Raw genomic sequence first — 16000 nt, forward strand, 5'->3', positions numbered from 1 at the left:
GGTTGTTAATAATTATGCGGTATGTCTGCCTGTGTTGTCTAGCAGTAGGAATAAGCACAATCTGGCTCTATGACATGGGCCAGCTCATCATAGTATGATTATAGTATAAAACCTGCATTAACCATTTCAGCTGGTTTTATATCTTATTCAAGGAAATCTAGAATATCCGATGTTTAAGTGATGCATAAACATATCAGAATGAAATAGGGTAGAAAGCTTTTGAATTAGCAAAACTACTAAATACAAAAATGCTTTTAAGGACTTTGTTAAACAAACGTTGTAGGAAGGTTAAAAAACGTAAGACCTCATTCTTTATGACATATTTGAAAATTCATTTTATCCCAAGCTTTTGCTCCTGTCAATTAGTAAATTTGACCATGGGTTTTTATTTTTTTCAAGATGTATTCTTTTTGAAGGTACTCATCTTACACCAATAGATCTCAATAAGTCATGTCGACTAGATTTCAGGTCGAAGGCTTAACAGTGTTATCAGAGTTTTTATCTGTGCCCAATCACTTTTGCATTTTCTCTCTATCTCCCTCTCTCCCTCTCTCCCTCTCTCCCTCTCTCCCTCTCTCCCTCTCTCCCCCCTCTCCCCCCTTTCCCCCCTTTCCCTCCTCTTCATCTCTCCCCCTCTCCCCCTCTCCCCCTTTCTCCCTCTCTCCCTCTCTCCCTCTCTCCCTCTCTCCCTCTCTCCCTCTCTCCCTCTCTCCCTCTCTCCCTCTCTCCCTCTCTCCCTCTCTCCCTCTCTCCCTCTCTCCCTCTCTCCCTCTCTCCCTCTCTCCCTCTCTCCCTCTCTCCCTCTCTCCCTCTCTCTCTATTTCCTTCTCTCCCTCTCTCCCTCTCTCCCCCCTCTCCCCCCTTTCCCCCCTTTCCCTCCTCTTCATCTCTCCCCCTCTCCCCCTCTCCCCCTCTCCTCCTTTCTCCCTCTCTCCCTCTCTCCCTCTCTCCCTCTCTCCCTCTCTCCTTCTCTCTCTCTAAATTACTCCAGATTTCTCTTATTCTTACTCTCTCTACCTTTCTTTCTATTCTCCTCTTTCTAACTCTCTTTTTGCCACTTTGTCTCAATTGTACAACTTTTATTTGACAGTCACAGCCCTAGTCAACTTGCAAGCTATATTTATTTATATACATGTATATCTAAATTTTGAAAAAGGGTTATACTTACGTAATACTAAGTTATAGGTAGACTTGTGGTTGTCTGCTGTGAGTAAAAAGCATCTTATGTTTTTTAAATTACTTAGCGTAAGGGTTTTGCTCTCTAACTGACAAGCTTCACTTCATAAGAACTGTAACGCCATCCAATAATCACTAATCAATGTAATCTGTAAATGAATGTAAAGTAACATGCTTCATTTCACACATTGCGGGCGATACATAGTGGAAGGCAACTAAAATGAGCCTAGTTACGCCTCATATTTGAGCTATTAATAATATGAGAGGCTTAACTGCTTTACAGCACCAGAGCTTATACTATATTTTGGTATATCATTTTAGAGATGCCATAACAGACTAATGTGTGCCGTTAGAATAACAAAAAAGAAAACTCTAAGGCTGTATGACTTCCTCACCACTATTACCCCACCAGCAATTGATTTTCTGAAAACCAAACTATGGCTCAAGCATGGTAGAACACTGGGTTATTTGCCACTAGAGTAAAATTGGGGCTTTTTAGTTACTCCATGGCTTCCACCAATAGTACAGCTGATTACGATGATCAGTTAACTGTTGAAGGAGTACTTAATAAACATGAGGTATTCGGTGGTTTGATTCAAGTTGTACTTCATGCTTTAGCTTGCTTATGAAAGCTTGATAAATCTAAAAAAGTTAATATAGTAAGAGTTGCAGAAAGTAACCCTCAATAAATTGTAAGAATTATCTTATCTTACTTTAGTTCGCAGAAACGTTCCTAGTTCTTTGGTTCCTTAGTTTACAGGCAGCAGCCCTCTTTGTATAATGATTCATATTTCTGATTAGTTAATATATTTATGTGTTTACTTTGCACTCTTCACTTTGCTTATAAAGAGAAATTTAAACTAGTTGGTTTGCAAACAAGCTGCTAATAAAATGTGTTTATGATATACATTCATTCCTTGAATATGATCAACTGGAATAATTTTGTTGAGTGAAACAAATTTTGACACCTCTTGATTTCCTAGACCTTGAAAATTTCCATTAGCCAATTCACTAGCCAATAAGTGGAATAAAAACGTCGCTACAGCTATTGCATTATTGACCCTTTTCAAGCTCCCTTTTGCTGCAGTGATAACACAGTGTAAATGATCTACCAAAACCATGTCAAATCATATGGGCATGTTAGTCTTCAGATGTTAGCTATAAACGTATAATATTTTCATTTGTATTGTTTTGGGGGAGAGGAGGGGTGATTACAATCATCTTTTTGAAACAAAATTTTAGGACTTTAAAATTGTAAAAAATTATAAAGGTTAACGCCAGCATAATATTTTTTCAACTTATTACAACATTGTCTGCATGTTTCAACCAGTCAATCTTAATATCGCGGGGACCTCCTTCCTGTGTATAACTTAGCAGCACCTTCTTGTTATATTTTCATTTGCTCTGTGGATAAAAACATAACACTTTACTTAAGTATGTTTTACCTAATATAACTACAACACAATATATGTAGAAATATCTTACAGAATAAAAACACAGTTGGCTAAGAACAATTTATTATGCTCGCAACATTGCAGCTAGTTGATAAAGGCTGCTGGTAAAATCAACCAATCAAAAAGGCATATTTTAGTAGTTGCTGGTTCTACCATCATCGAACTATCATCAGCAAAACCCAGTGTGAGTTAGAAATTCGTTCAATCGAACAATAAATCAATGAATAAATTTTCAAAGTTTTAATTGATCTTTCAACCTTTATGTTCATATAATTTGATTTAAACAGCTGTATCAGCGGGATAGGATGAGGATTAGTGCTTTGCTGATGTGTTGTTTTTCTGGAGCTAATAGCTTTTCATTTGTTAAGGTTGATTTCCAACAAAATTCACATTACAGCTATTTGGTAATAAAAGATTGACCATGTCTTACTCTGCTGTTTTGTAGGTGTTAAATATGCGGAAATGTGATTGCAAGCTTTTTAAAGCATAAAAACGAACAGGTAATTGCTGCCATCATGAAACTGCAGTAGATTAGAATCCCTTTCCAAAACGGCTCAAATAGGACATAATTGAACAATATGGCTTCCGTTTACATTTTCATGCAACCTTATTCGTCGAAATATTTTCACAAATTTACTTTACACATTCAATAAAATCATGTCTATTGTTCTTAGGCGTCTAATTCATCATCACTGTAATGCTTTCACTTCGGGCACAGATATCTCAAAACCTACCATAAAAAAATTGTTTAATTTTTCAACCTCAGCTTGAAAGAGTGCATATCATCCTCTGATAAATATGAAAAGCCTGTTGGTCACCTGTGATAGTCAAAAAATGCTACAGAAATTATTCGCACTGTTTGGCAGCAAGTATGAGTCACATGATCAGATTACGACTGGAGGATTAGACCAAACCGAAACGAAACAGTAAACTACCGAGCATCTATATTTGGTAAGGGCTCTTTGATAAAACCCGAAGTTTTTTCCATAAACTAGTGCTACGAGAAGTTTTATATTGAGCCTTTTATTGGCCTTTCGTTTCACGTGAGAAAATCACGTGACAAACAATAACCAAATCGTTTGACTACATCAGAGAAATAAATTGAATCCAATCTATGGCGGTTCCATGGTGGCGGCAATCAACTGTTTGTTTTTGTGCTTTTAAGAGGTTGTAATCACACTTCCACATATTTTGCACCTACAACACAGCAAAGGTAGACATTGTGAATCTTTTAATACCAAATAAATGTAATGAGAATTTTGTTGTAAGTCAACCTTTAACATTTTTAAAACTTTTATCAAACTTTAATTAATTACCTCGCTGGATTTTGCTAATAATAATATATATAGGCTTAATTTTTTGGAAACAATCATTGTTTTTTGGACAATAGATTGTATGGCTTGTGCAGATCAATAGTGCATTACGCAGAGCTGTATGTGATTCTCACAGCTATTATGAGTTGTCAGCTATGCTTGTGAGCTGACTCATGGTGATGTTGACAGTTTATACGTAATGTATTACAGTCTAAACTCTGTCCAGTCTTTTACATTCTCACATCTGCACGTCTCAACAAACAACCATTAGACAAACATGCCTCGAGTGCTCTAGCAGTATCAGCTTTCAAATCAAGATGGATCACCAACAAATGGGTTGTTTAAATTTTTTTCATCTGCATCTTCACTTGACAGCTGGTGCAAATATTTAATACCATAGTACAACTTGTCCTTGTGTAGGTCAGGTTTCATAGCTCAGCTTTTCAACCTGGTTTCAGTTGACTGCTTTGCTTCAGGAAACAGAAGTAGAAAGCCTTATTCTCAGCTCGGGGCATTCCCTACATTTTTTTAAAGAACCCATTAAGCCAGATGCCATAATCACCAAATTTAGCCGTTTGTGACTATCATAAATCATCATAATGATTTTAGCGTTAGGTTACAGACTTGGCTTTATTGAAAGCTATTTTTCTTATTGCTGCATCAAAGTAGAGTGCGTAAGCTTTGCCAAAAACTAAATAAATTTTGGCGATTGAAATTGATGTATTTTGGCTATTACACAAAATTTAATAGATTTAGTTTATAATTGATAAAACTTAAATAAGTTTTGTTGTAGAGTGTTACTAAAGAGGTGAAGGCAAGTGAAGATGACATCTAGTGACCCCCTTGGCTAAAACAGTACAGTGGACCCTCGGCATGCGACACTAATTTGTTTTAGTATTGGCATAGTTAGGCGAAATTTTATATAGAGGGGTATAGAAGCTCCTAATAGTTATGTAATTCACACACTCTCCGGTAAAAATCATCATATTTTCAAATTAATTATATTAAAAATTTGTCACTAACTAGTATATTAACCTGAATAACCATAGTTATCTACAATAACTTTAGTGTATTTATTGGTTATGATCTGCTTATGATTATGATTATGGTTATGATTCCTACTTCATCCTTTAACGTCACCACATATTACATAATATGTCATTTATGGGGTCTAGATCACCGTATAGTCATATATTATATGACTATATATTGTACAACCAAAACGTCTTCATTAATCCATATTCCCACAATAACATTTCATCTAGTCAGAAAAAATTTTGTTCCAAAGCTGGGCTAACACAAAGGTCTTGAACAGATATGGATAGCTGGGCTAACACAAAGGTCTTGAACAGATATGGATAGCTGGGCTAACACAAAGGTCTTGAACAGATATGGATAGCTGGGCTAACACAAAGGTCTTGAACAGATATGGATAGCTGGGCTAACACAAAGGTCTTGAACAGATATGGATAGCTGGGCTAACACAAAGGTCTTGAACAGATATGGATAGCTGGGCTAACACAAAGGTCTTGAACAGATATGGATAGCTGGGCTAACACAAAGGTCTTGAACAGATATGGATAGCTGGGCTAACACAAAGGTCTTGAACAGATATGGATAGCTGGGCTAACACAAAGGTCTTGAACAGATATGGATAGCTGGGCTAACACAAAGGTCTTGAACAGATATGGATAGCTGGGCTAACACAAAGGTCTTGAACAGATATGGATAGCTGGGCTAACACAAAGGTCTTGAACAGATATGGATAGCTGGGCTAACACAAAGGTCTTGAACAGATATGGATAGCTGGGCTAACACACAGGTCTTGAACAGATATGGATAGCTGGGCTAACACAAAGGTCTTGAACAGATATGGATAGCTGGGCTAACACAAAGGTCTTGAACAGATATGGATAGCTGGGCTAACACAAAGGTCTTGAACAGATATGGATAGCTGGGCTAACACAAAGGTCTTGAACAGATATGGATAGCTGGGCTAACACAAAGGTCTTGAACAGATATGGATAGCTGGGCTAACACAAAGGTCTTGAACAGATATGGATAGCTGGGCTAACACAAAGGTCTTGAACAGATATGGATAGCTGGGCTAACACAAAGGTCTTGAACAGATATGGATAGCTGGGCTAACACAAAGGTCTTGAACAGATATGGATAGCTGGGCTAACACAAAGGTCTTGAACAGATATGGATAATGCTACTAAAAAGATAAAATTGATGTTTTAAGGTAGCATCAGCAAAGTTCATCATAAGAATAACATCAACATCATTACAGACATCATTACAGACATCATTACAGACATCATTACAGACATCTGTCTAACAAGTTTTACTAATGAGTTGTCGACTCCAAGATCCTATTATAGTTCTGTGTTAATAACAAATAAACAAGGTCAATTATCAAGCAAAGAACGGCTTCATAGACATACACAACAGAAGTCAACAAAATTTCACTGCAAATAATTGGTGAAAATAATTTGTCTCAATAAAGGTGACTCTTTTGTTCAATGTAATTGATATATGATACAATATGTGAAAGTTAACAGATTTGAGATTCAAATTGCTACACTGATCATAGAAGTATAAACATACTTAGTGAGCTATCAATAGTGATCAATGTCATATAGCATCAGAAACTGTAGTTTGAAAATGTGATTTATTGGGAATTAAGCAGAAATTCTTTGCATGGTTGCACTCAATGACTTTTTCATGTGTTGAGCTATTTTATGGTTAAAATACTTCAATAAAGAGATTGAACAATAAAGAGATTGAACAATAAAGAGATTGAACAATAAAGAGATTGAACAATAAAGAGATTGAACAATAAAGAGATTGAACAATAACATCTAAAATATTTCAGAATCAACAGGACTGTTTTACTGTGCTTGTCACTGTATTCCTAAATCTTGATTCTGATGAGAGTTATCCACCCTTTTCTAAAAGAAAAGTTATTCCAAACTTATCAGTTTTTCTCATTTGTGTTAAGTAGTCAAATATTTGTTGCAAACTGTAACTAGTGTGAGTTTTATGAATGCATGGATGTTTATGATTACAACGTAAACATTGGGAGTTGTATGATCTTGGACGATGGAAGATAATTCTAACTACATAAAAATGCTCTTTTTTTACTCCTACAGTAGTTAATACTTATAAAAGACCAAAAAATCCTGATCACAGTTTTTCTTCTCGGTCTAGCCTTCAATCAGATTGAATTCAGAACACAAGCTATGCTAACGAATACTCATTACAGTTATCAGATATTCGCTATCATACGAGCCATGTTTATTTGTTCTTTTATATGGAGCCACAGTGAGATGTTGAAAAAAGATTACAACACACAGGGTGCATACTCTGACATTTGCTTTAGCAACCAATTGCTTTACCATATACACCACTGTACTCTTCTTTCTGAATAATGGAATAATTATGCAGATGCTGATTACGCAAGACAATCTCTCATGGTGCACACGGCTGGCCGGGTACAAATATACCAATAGACGCAAGCAACTCTTTTGTTAGATTATGATACATTATGAATCATTCACAGATCATGCGCATGAATTAATTTGATTAAAATTTATTTTTCTATCGCAAGAAATCGCCTACCAACACCTATATGAATTCAGATGCGAGGTAAGTCTTTTATTAGGTATATGCTTACAGACTTATATAACCAGCTTCTTCACAAGTTTTTAAGTGTAAAACAGAACTCACCAATTTCAGCCTCTGTTGATGATCTAACCAAAAAATATCCAAAGATATAAACACAGTTTCTCTGTATCATGATAAACTTATCAGTTTGTGAACTCCGGTTGTAACGAACAAACTGCTATGATTGAGAGGACAATACCAAAATACCAGCAGAAGACTTTGAGCAAATTAGAGTGATCAGTGTGTGTGCATGCGTGCGTGCGTGCGTGCGTGCGTGCGTGCGTGCGTGCGTGTGTGTGTGTGTGTGTGTGTGTGTGTGCGTGTGTGTGCGCTCGCACGCATGTGCATGTGTGAGGGTTTGTGTGTGTGTGTGCGTGTAAGCATGTGTGTATGTGCGTGTGTGCATGCGTATGTGTGTGCGTGCATGCGTGTGTGTGTGTGTGTGTGCGCGTGTGCACGTGCACACGCGTGCACATGTGTGTGCGCGTGTGCACGTGTGTGCATGTGCTCGTGTGCGCGTGTACCTGTGTGTGTTATTTCATCAATAGTGAAAATATAACATTAAGCAAAAATGAAGATATGTAGTTATAATACTGATGGAATGAAACAACATAAATGAAAGCTTAGTTCCTACTTGTGGAGGCATGATGAGGCCCATATGAGCAGTATATGCCAACAAATTCAGTTTGATATAAAGCAAAATATTTGCCCAGTTTTGTCTCAGTTCCCAGCACAATACATCATTACGCGCATTTAACCACATCAGTTTGAAACCAATACCAACTAGTAATTATTATACCACATACATGTGCATAGCACGTCACAAGTGAGTGACTGTCTTTTGTGTTTAAGTTGATGAGTGGCTAAAATGGAATGATTATCAATGTTGTATTTCATTGACTATAATCTAAAACTAAAATTTTCATTTCATTCACTTTCCAACATCAATGTTCTCTGCTGAAACACAACTTGGACAAATCATATTGGTGTAAAGGCACCTGAAGGCAGACACAGCAGAGTAAAAAGCTGCAACCGTATAAAGAGAGCTTCGCTACTAAAAAATGTAAAGCATTAGCGCAACTTAGAATAATCAAGAGAAGTCTAAAACAGTTTAAACGTCTAATTGGTCTGGAACAACTTAGACCAGTCTGAAACAATCTAAAATGATATGTAACTCTCTATAACAATCGAGATCAGTGTTTAATTGTTTAAACAATGTAGATCAATTGAGTGCAACCAAAAATTATTTCGATTAGTCTCTGAAAACTAAAAAATTTTAGTACAGACTAGAACAACAAGAAACAATCTAGAAGGTTCAATAACCTCGGAGCACTGTATATATGACTATCAAACTGAGTATTTTCAATACTAACGAGTAGCAAAAGTGAGTACCTAAAGTCATTTAAGTTACTCAAAGGCACTTGAAGCAGCATTCAACTGCTGCTCTTAAAATACTTTACTCAGATCTGAATAACAAAAAAATTTCATGTCAACCTCTATATAATCAAAATTTTATTACAAGAAGGGTCAAAAAGGTGATATTCAAAAACCATGCTATCCGCGACTGAGTAATACAAAGATTTCAATGTAAAAAATGAAGCAAGCATTATCGGTCAAACTTAACTATAAACATATACCACACAGCCATTAACTCTATACTTTGTCTACCATTTCCAAAAATGTGGAGTTGTTCCACCAGTTTTTACAAGAGCAAATGGCACAGCTTTATTAAAGTGTATCTGCCTTTCGACGAGCTTGCCATTTACATTACAGCTGTACTCATAATTTACATCCATGGCTAAAGGACATTACAAATATACTTCCAAAAATGTTTTTGCAATTTTTTTTATTTTAGAAATATTACTTCAAGTTAGTTATTAGACAAAATGTTTTCTTGTAAGCTACCATTAAAATGTTACCAATCATGCAAAGGATTAGCTGTAGTTGAAACAGAAATATTTTGGAGTGATACACAATAAATTGTCGATGAAACTAAGCTGGTAGTTTGAGAATAAATTTATCAGTAGAGAAGGACTTTGAATTTCAATTAACATGTAGATATTGTTAGAAGTCAGTAGCCAATAGTACTAAGACCATGGCACTGAATTGAGTCTATTTACATGTTTATAATATGGTTCAACTGCATTATTAACTTGTGACTTGCAAATGTTGTGCGAGATCATTGATTAAACAAAACATAAATGTATAAAGTTCCACCCCCAACCTTCCTCTCCTCTTGATAGATTTTGAAAGCAGCTAATATTATACTTTATTAGGGAGTACAGGTTCATTTCATTTCATCTAATACAATGCTGGTTAAAACTAAAAAGGAGAAAGATTAATTAGATACATATAAATGTGTGAAGAAGACAAAGGGAAAATAACATGAACCGATAATGACAGTAAACAAATGCCAACAACTTAGCAGGTTAAACTTCCGCAAAAAATCGTTTGTGTAAACATAGCTCTTTAGCTCTGTATGCAGCAGAGATATAATTGAATGGTTGATAATAGGTAAAAGCGTTAGAATGTGAGAGTCTGACAGCTTTGATTTGGATAAGTTTTAACATGAAAAAACTAGCATGACAGTACATTTTACGTGACGCATAGCTTGTCAGTCAAGTTACTGGCATGGAAACTGATTTGAGAGCTTGGTAGCAAAGAAATTTATAGGAGAGCTGCTGTTTTTGCTGCTGTTGTAATTTTCTTGTATCAGACAAAATAAAAACCATGTTAACAATGCAGGTATAATCGTTTCTTGCTATTTTTATGGAAGATTCATCAGGCCCACAAATCAAACTACACATAGAGTCTAGTGTGACACTCAGTTATATACAACAAATTTTAATATTAAAATATTAAAAGAGAACTAATATTTCGTTTTATTTGTAGAGAGGCTAACTTTTTTAACAGTAGTGCTTCCAAGAACTGACTAAATAAATAATGCCTTATTATCCTATTGACATCAACCAAAGTATGGTGTATTTCTGTATAGTGTAACCCTTCACAGAAATACTTGAGGTTGCACTACTGTAGTAGCATATTTTCTAAATAGATCCCTTGATAATGGTCGTTTGTGCCACCCCTCCCCTTTTTGTTAGTCACTCAACAGGCAGGTTCGTAGAATCTTTACTATCAAGCAATGACCACAAGTTACAGGAGAGTCCATGACTAGCAGGAGAAACAGTTTGCTATGCCATTCATTCTTCAATAAATTTGGAATTCTTTGACAAAGATATGTTCGAAATATTCTTCCCTTTTTCCATGATTTAAAACTCAATAAAAATTGAGATTCATCCTAAAAATTAATGTATTGTTTGTAAAACTAGCCTTTATCTTGTCTAACATAGTAACAATAGTAACAAAATATATGATTTATTATGATTATGTAATAGTTTTAAAGTATGAGACAGCACAACTCAAATAATACAAACAAAATTCTTTCAACTTTGACCCTCTAGCAATCTCCACAAGCTACAGGATAGCCTAAGACTAGCTCAAAAAAACAATCTGTTTTTATCAATTCTCTCACATTTGATTTGAGTATCTTCGGGCAACCATTTTTAGAGCTTTTTCTCTTTCTGTAATATCTGTAATATGTCATCTTAATACCAATTTAAACCGTCTAGTGTTAATAAAACTAGCTTGATTCTGACTAGAATATACTAATACTGATGTATGTCACTAAAAGGATATTATGTTAGTACAATGCAGTTTTGGTTATTCTTCTTTTTTATGCTTCAAATTGGTTTACTTTAAAGGGCAATAGTATGCCTAAGTATTCTTTTTTAAGAATGTCTAAAAGGTTTTGTCTCTATTAAAACATATATCTGTAGAAGTCAAAGGATTATTGATAATTTGATATAGTTTTGCAGTTTATCAAGGCTAGAGAGAAACAACTTCTTTTCAGTATTCATTGCTGCCGTATAGATAAAACCGAACATGTGACTCTAAATGCATATTAAACAAAAACTAGTAAAAAAATATTTTGCCAATTTACTTACTTTTCTTAGGAAGTCGCAAACCATTTTTGTTTTTAAATAACTTGCTATATTAACTTGATGTGGTATAATATGCATATATATTCAAACATTCTGGTTTACCTTTTACAAACCAAAATATTACGTTAAGCTAACACTGATCCTCCGACCTCTTCAGAGATTGTTTCACTAAAAACAAAATGTCTTAGACCTCCTCAAATGTAAAATACGGAAATATAACTCCATTGCACATTCTTTCATTAAAGAAGATAAAGGAAGGAATGTGCAGCTGGACATCTTGAAAGCGGTCATTAAGTTTGACTAAAATACAATTGACTCTCTCTTTAGGCTGAGGGTAGATACAGTGATGATCTCTCATCTAGAGTTTGGTCACAATTTTCTTGGTCACAAGCCAGTAATCTGAGGACACAGTGTGGAAGTTAGCTACCCCTTGATTGTATTTGAATATTATAACTTTACTAGCTTAAATAAAATAAAATACAATAGATAAGAGAAGAGAACTTGGATATTTTAGAAGCAAAAACCAGTATGCTGAGAATAACTACTATGGAGAGCAGGCTACGGCATCAGGGTGGTTGCATTCACAAGAAGAAACGTCAAATTTTAAATCAGCTGGGCAATCTCGCTTGGAATCAGCAATTCCTGGAGCGGACTGAATATAGCTCCTGCAGTCAGTCGCTATGTCGGGGGTGTAGGTGCTCCCCCAGGCTTTGCAGAAAGTTGCATCAGCAGCTAAAACATGAATTACTCTGTTAGGGTTTATATAAGGCTGGTCTGTTTCATAAGTAGATATTAAGAGAAAGTGCTTCTGTTCATTGTTATTTACAGTAGAACAAGGACCAGTAGGCGTACCATTGCCTAAGGACACATAGAGGTATCATAAACTAAAGAGCAACAAATGTACTATAAACTAAATACCGGTAATTTTTTAGACAAAACTTCAGTAGATATGTTATAGACTGTCAGCTGGAGAGTATTTATTGTATGATCAACTTTCTAAAAATATTGAGGTGATACCATGATATAACGGTGCAGACATCTTTATGTAAGTGCAGTTCAAAGACTATATTTAGCCAGTAGTGCTGTATGTGTATTCAGTTTACACTTGGTGCAAGCTTGTGTGCTGTTATGCAGTAGATAAACTAGCTTTACTTAACTAATTATAGTGAAAATCACATTCATGTTTTAAAGAGCTGCTAGTATAAAAAAGTTATCATTTGTCAACCCGTAGGCCACAGTCTACAGAGCTAGCTAGCGAGCCTGAAAGGTTTATGTAGAGTTACATTAAACAGCATTGTGGCTTGTTTGTACTATTTAAGTACTCCAATAACTAGTGTTGTGACTCAAAACCATTTTGTCGCAACCGTAGGCTTGAATTCTGACGTCTATTACAGCTTACATTAAGGAGGTTGCACAATCCAGTTAATTATTCAAAGGCTTTGCATCACAATCTAATTAAACACAGTTGCGGCAATTGAAATTTCTAGGAAATCTTAGCATGTGACAAAATGTTGAATGCATCAATACACAAATGTACGTTTTAATAGACAAGAAAAAAGTAGATATGCCATATACGTAGAACAAATGAGTATAAATTATTTTAAGACTTGTAGATATAGAATAGAAATTGGGCTAATGAGTATGGAATAGACATGGTCCTAGTGAATATACTATAGGCTTTGGATGAGTCACTATACAATAGACTGAGGACCAGTGAATATTCAGTAGACTAAGAACCAGTGTGTATAGCGTACACTAACGTTTAGTTTAAACTGCAAGCAAAATCTATTCTTTTATAAATATTTGTATCACTGAGTTTCCATCATTCAACTATGAAAAAATGCTTACTGAAGTTTATTATAAATTTTCAGATTTTATACTGTTAATGAAGTATTTCATAGAGAAGGAAAAATACAATTGGTTGAAATTAAAATATTTTACAGCTTCAAAACTAAAATAAAAGCAGACTTTGTACACACTCAATTTTGGCGAAAGGACAAGTAGACTTGTATTTTTGCAATTGTTTTGTATGTCATAGGCTGTATGCAGCAAAATAAGTTTTATCGTGGGAAATTTGGTGTACCTGTTACTAGACTTGCTTCTGTTATAGTGGTAGTTCTTGCTGGTAGACTAGTTACTGCCACGGTAGTGGTTCTTGTGGGTGGATCTGTATCTGGTATAAAGGTGGTTCTTGTTGGTGGATCTGTTTCCGTTATAAAAGGGGTTCCTGTTGGGGTAGCTGTTTCTGTTATAAAGGGAGTTCCGGTTGGGGAAGCTGTGTCTGTGAAGGTAGTCGATTCCGTTATCAGAGTTGTCTCTGTTACAGTGGTGCTTACTTGTGAACCTTCGGTGGTTGTTATGTTACTTGTAGTTTCAGAAACAGTTCCATTTTGGCCTAAAGACACAAACCTTTAATGTACTAGTCGTCAAAGAAAGTACCAGCTTTGTACAACCAGCAATCAAGAGCAGAAAGAAAATGTGCTGGATTAATTTTTCGCTTACCTATTACCATGCCGTTCGTTGCTGGAAAAGCTGCCAAAGCAATTATCTAAAAAACATTTAGATTAGATCAAGTTTCATATTAAAAAGAGAGTAAAATTATATGAATCGCTTTTAGTAAAACATCTTAGACTCAGTGTAGATAGAAGTAATAAATATTTTCATGGACTACTCACAGCCAATCCTAGTGCAATGTTGAAAGACACCATCGTGAAGGTCAGTTGAGCTGGTGGTGTACAGAGAGAGACAAATGCTTGTAATGTTGTTCAGCAGTAGTGAAGTTTCCTCTTATATACTTTTCTTGGCTGTGTACAGGATGTCTATCTTTACCAATTAACTCGTAAAGATATTTCTCAGCAGGCTTATGACGTTGGTTCATTTATGGCTTTGGTTAGTTACGCCCTTTGAGCCATGTTTGACATGAATAAGCAGGATCTCATTGATTCATTCACCAAAGAGAGTTTAGCTTAAGAACTGGACTTCCTCGCACATTCATCATGCTTGCTGATGACTAATAAAATGGGTGCAGCGCATCTGTGAAATCCATGACTAACAATTTTCTCTGCTGATTTGCACACAAACATATCGACAAAAGAGTCTCATGGTTATTTCCATCTGAGGTTTGTTTTGTAATTGCTACGGGAAGTTGCAACAATCAATAGATCTAAAAGGAAATCCTTGAAAACAAGTCTAGCAGATATAGCAGAGAGTCCTGACAGCTTATTCCAGCTTTTAATGCTCTGTGAAAACCTGTTCAAACTGTTTTACTCTCAACCTTCTTGACTTTGCAAAGCATTTCAATCTAAAGTTAAAAGTTTTGTTCAAGTTTGGATGGCTCAAGACCTGAAAGCGCTTTCAAGTTAATATACATATTTGCTTGAATGGTAATATGTAATATTACAATAACATACAATATAATCTTGTGACATACAATATTTTATTAAGTTTAAGTGTAACAGCTTTTTCCGATAGTTTGTATGAGTACTGTATTGTGTAAGGACAATAATTCCCCGAAAAAAGATTTGAAGCATTTGCTTTCAAAAGCATTGAATAAAAATGCCTATGTCTATGTCTAAATTAAGTCTATGTCTCAATTAAAACATACAAAATTGAATTAAATCATTTATTTTAACTGCTCACTTCCAAATATATTCACTGAACATTTTGAATTGCTTGTACAATGTCCAGGTTATCTTTTTGCTGTGATCACCATGATACATTTAAATCATAGTTGATTTCTATAGATGTATTTATATGTATATTTATTGTATATGACCATGTGTATTGCTAGTAGGGTACATCAGTCACACCATATAATTTAAAGTTTTTGCATAAACACTCATGGTAACCAGACTCTAGGTGGTATATGACCTGTATTCAGACTACATCTTACCAACATTAAATGTGATAATTTTTTATTTTCAGCCACGCCTGAACGCAATTCTTTCATGTTGTGAGATTAAAGTTACAAAGTACGTTCTTGTAAGGATTGCAAGAGCTTTGAAGGAATTAACCATAAATTCGTCTGAATAACAGAAACTGTAAAATAAGCTTATGACTCTACCGTGCACTTAGATTGACCTATGCTAAGGACTCATGGGAACTTTAATTGGAAAATTGGAACACAAACAATCTTTGCTACCGTTACTACCGCTTACTTCAGCTTAGTAAAAATTACCTAACTTAAATCTTGCTAAGTAAACATGTGTGTATGTTAGTCTCTCTAAGACGCCAAATATTATGTAAATATTTTATAAATATAAATATGTATGTAAATATTGTTGTGTGTCTCTCTACATCATCAAATAAATAAAAACATAAATTTAACCTCTCTAAAACACTAAGTAAGTGAATGTGTATGTTTACCTCTTTACAACCTTCCTCTCTA

At 35.2% G+C, this 16000-nt stretch overlaps 3 protein-coding genes across 4 annotated transcripts in view; 1 reads left to right on the forward strand and 2 right to left on the reverse strand.

Annotated features, from left to right (window-relative positions):
- Positions 1-1303, reverse strand: part of LOC137401411 (uncharacterized) — a 36480-nt gene extending 35177 nt beyond the window's left edge. The window contains exon 1 of one of the 2 annotated variants that reach the window (XM_068087743.1): positions 1169-1303. The gene's annotated coding sequence lies outside the window, so the exon portion shown is untranslated. The remainder of the gene's footprint in view (positions 1-1168) is intronic. The other variant, XM_068087742.1, reaches the window with a different exon arrangement.
- Positions 1-16000, forward strand: part of LOC137401410 (uncharacterized) — a 388865-nt gene that overhangs the window by 69370 nt on the left and 303495 nt on the right. The gene's annotated exons all lie outside the window — the stretch shown is intronic.
- LOC137402007 (endoglucanase-like) lies at positions 11738-14413 on the reverse strand. The gene is made up of 4 exons (XM_068088475.1): positions 14289-14413; positions 14116-14161; positions 13697-14008; positions 11738-12345 (listed from the first exon to the last, which is right to left on the reverse strand). The coding sequence occupies exons 1-4, from the start codon at positions 14319-14321 to the stop codon at positions 12158-12160; spliced, it is 579 nt and encodes a 192-aa protein (XP_067944576.1). The 5' UTR covers positions 14322-14413; the 3' UTR covers positions 11738-12157.

This window comes from Watersipora subatra, chromosome 8, assembly GCF_963576615.1.
Source record: "Watersipora subatra chromosome 8, tzWatSuba1.1, whole genome shotgun sequence".
Lineage (NCBI taxonomy): Eukaryota > Metazoa > Bryozoa > Gymnolaemata > Cheilostomatida > Watersiporidae > Watersipora > Watersipora subatra.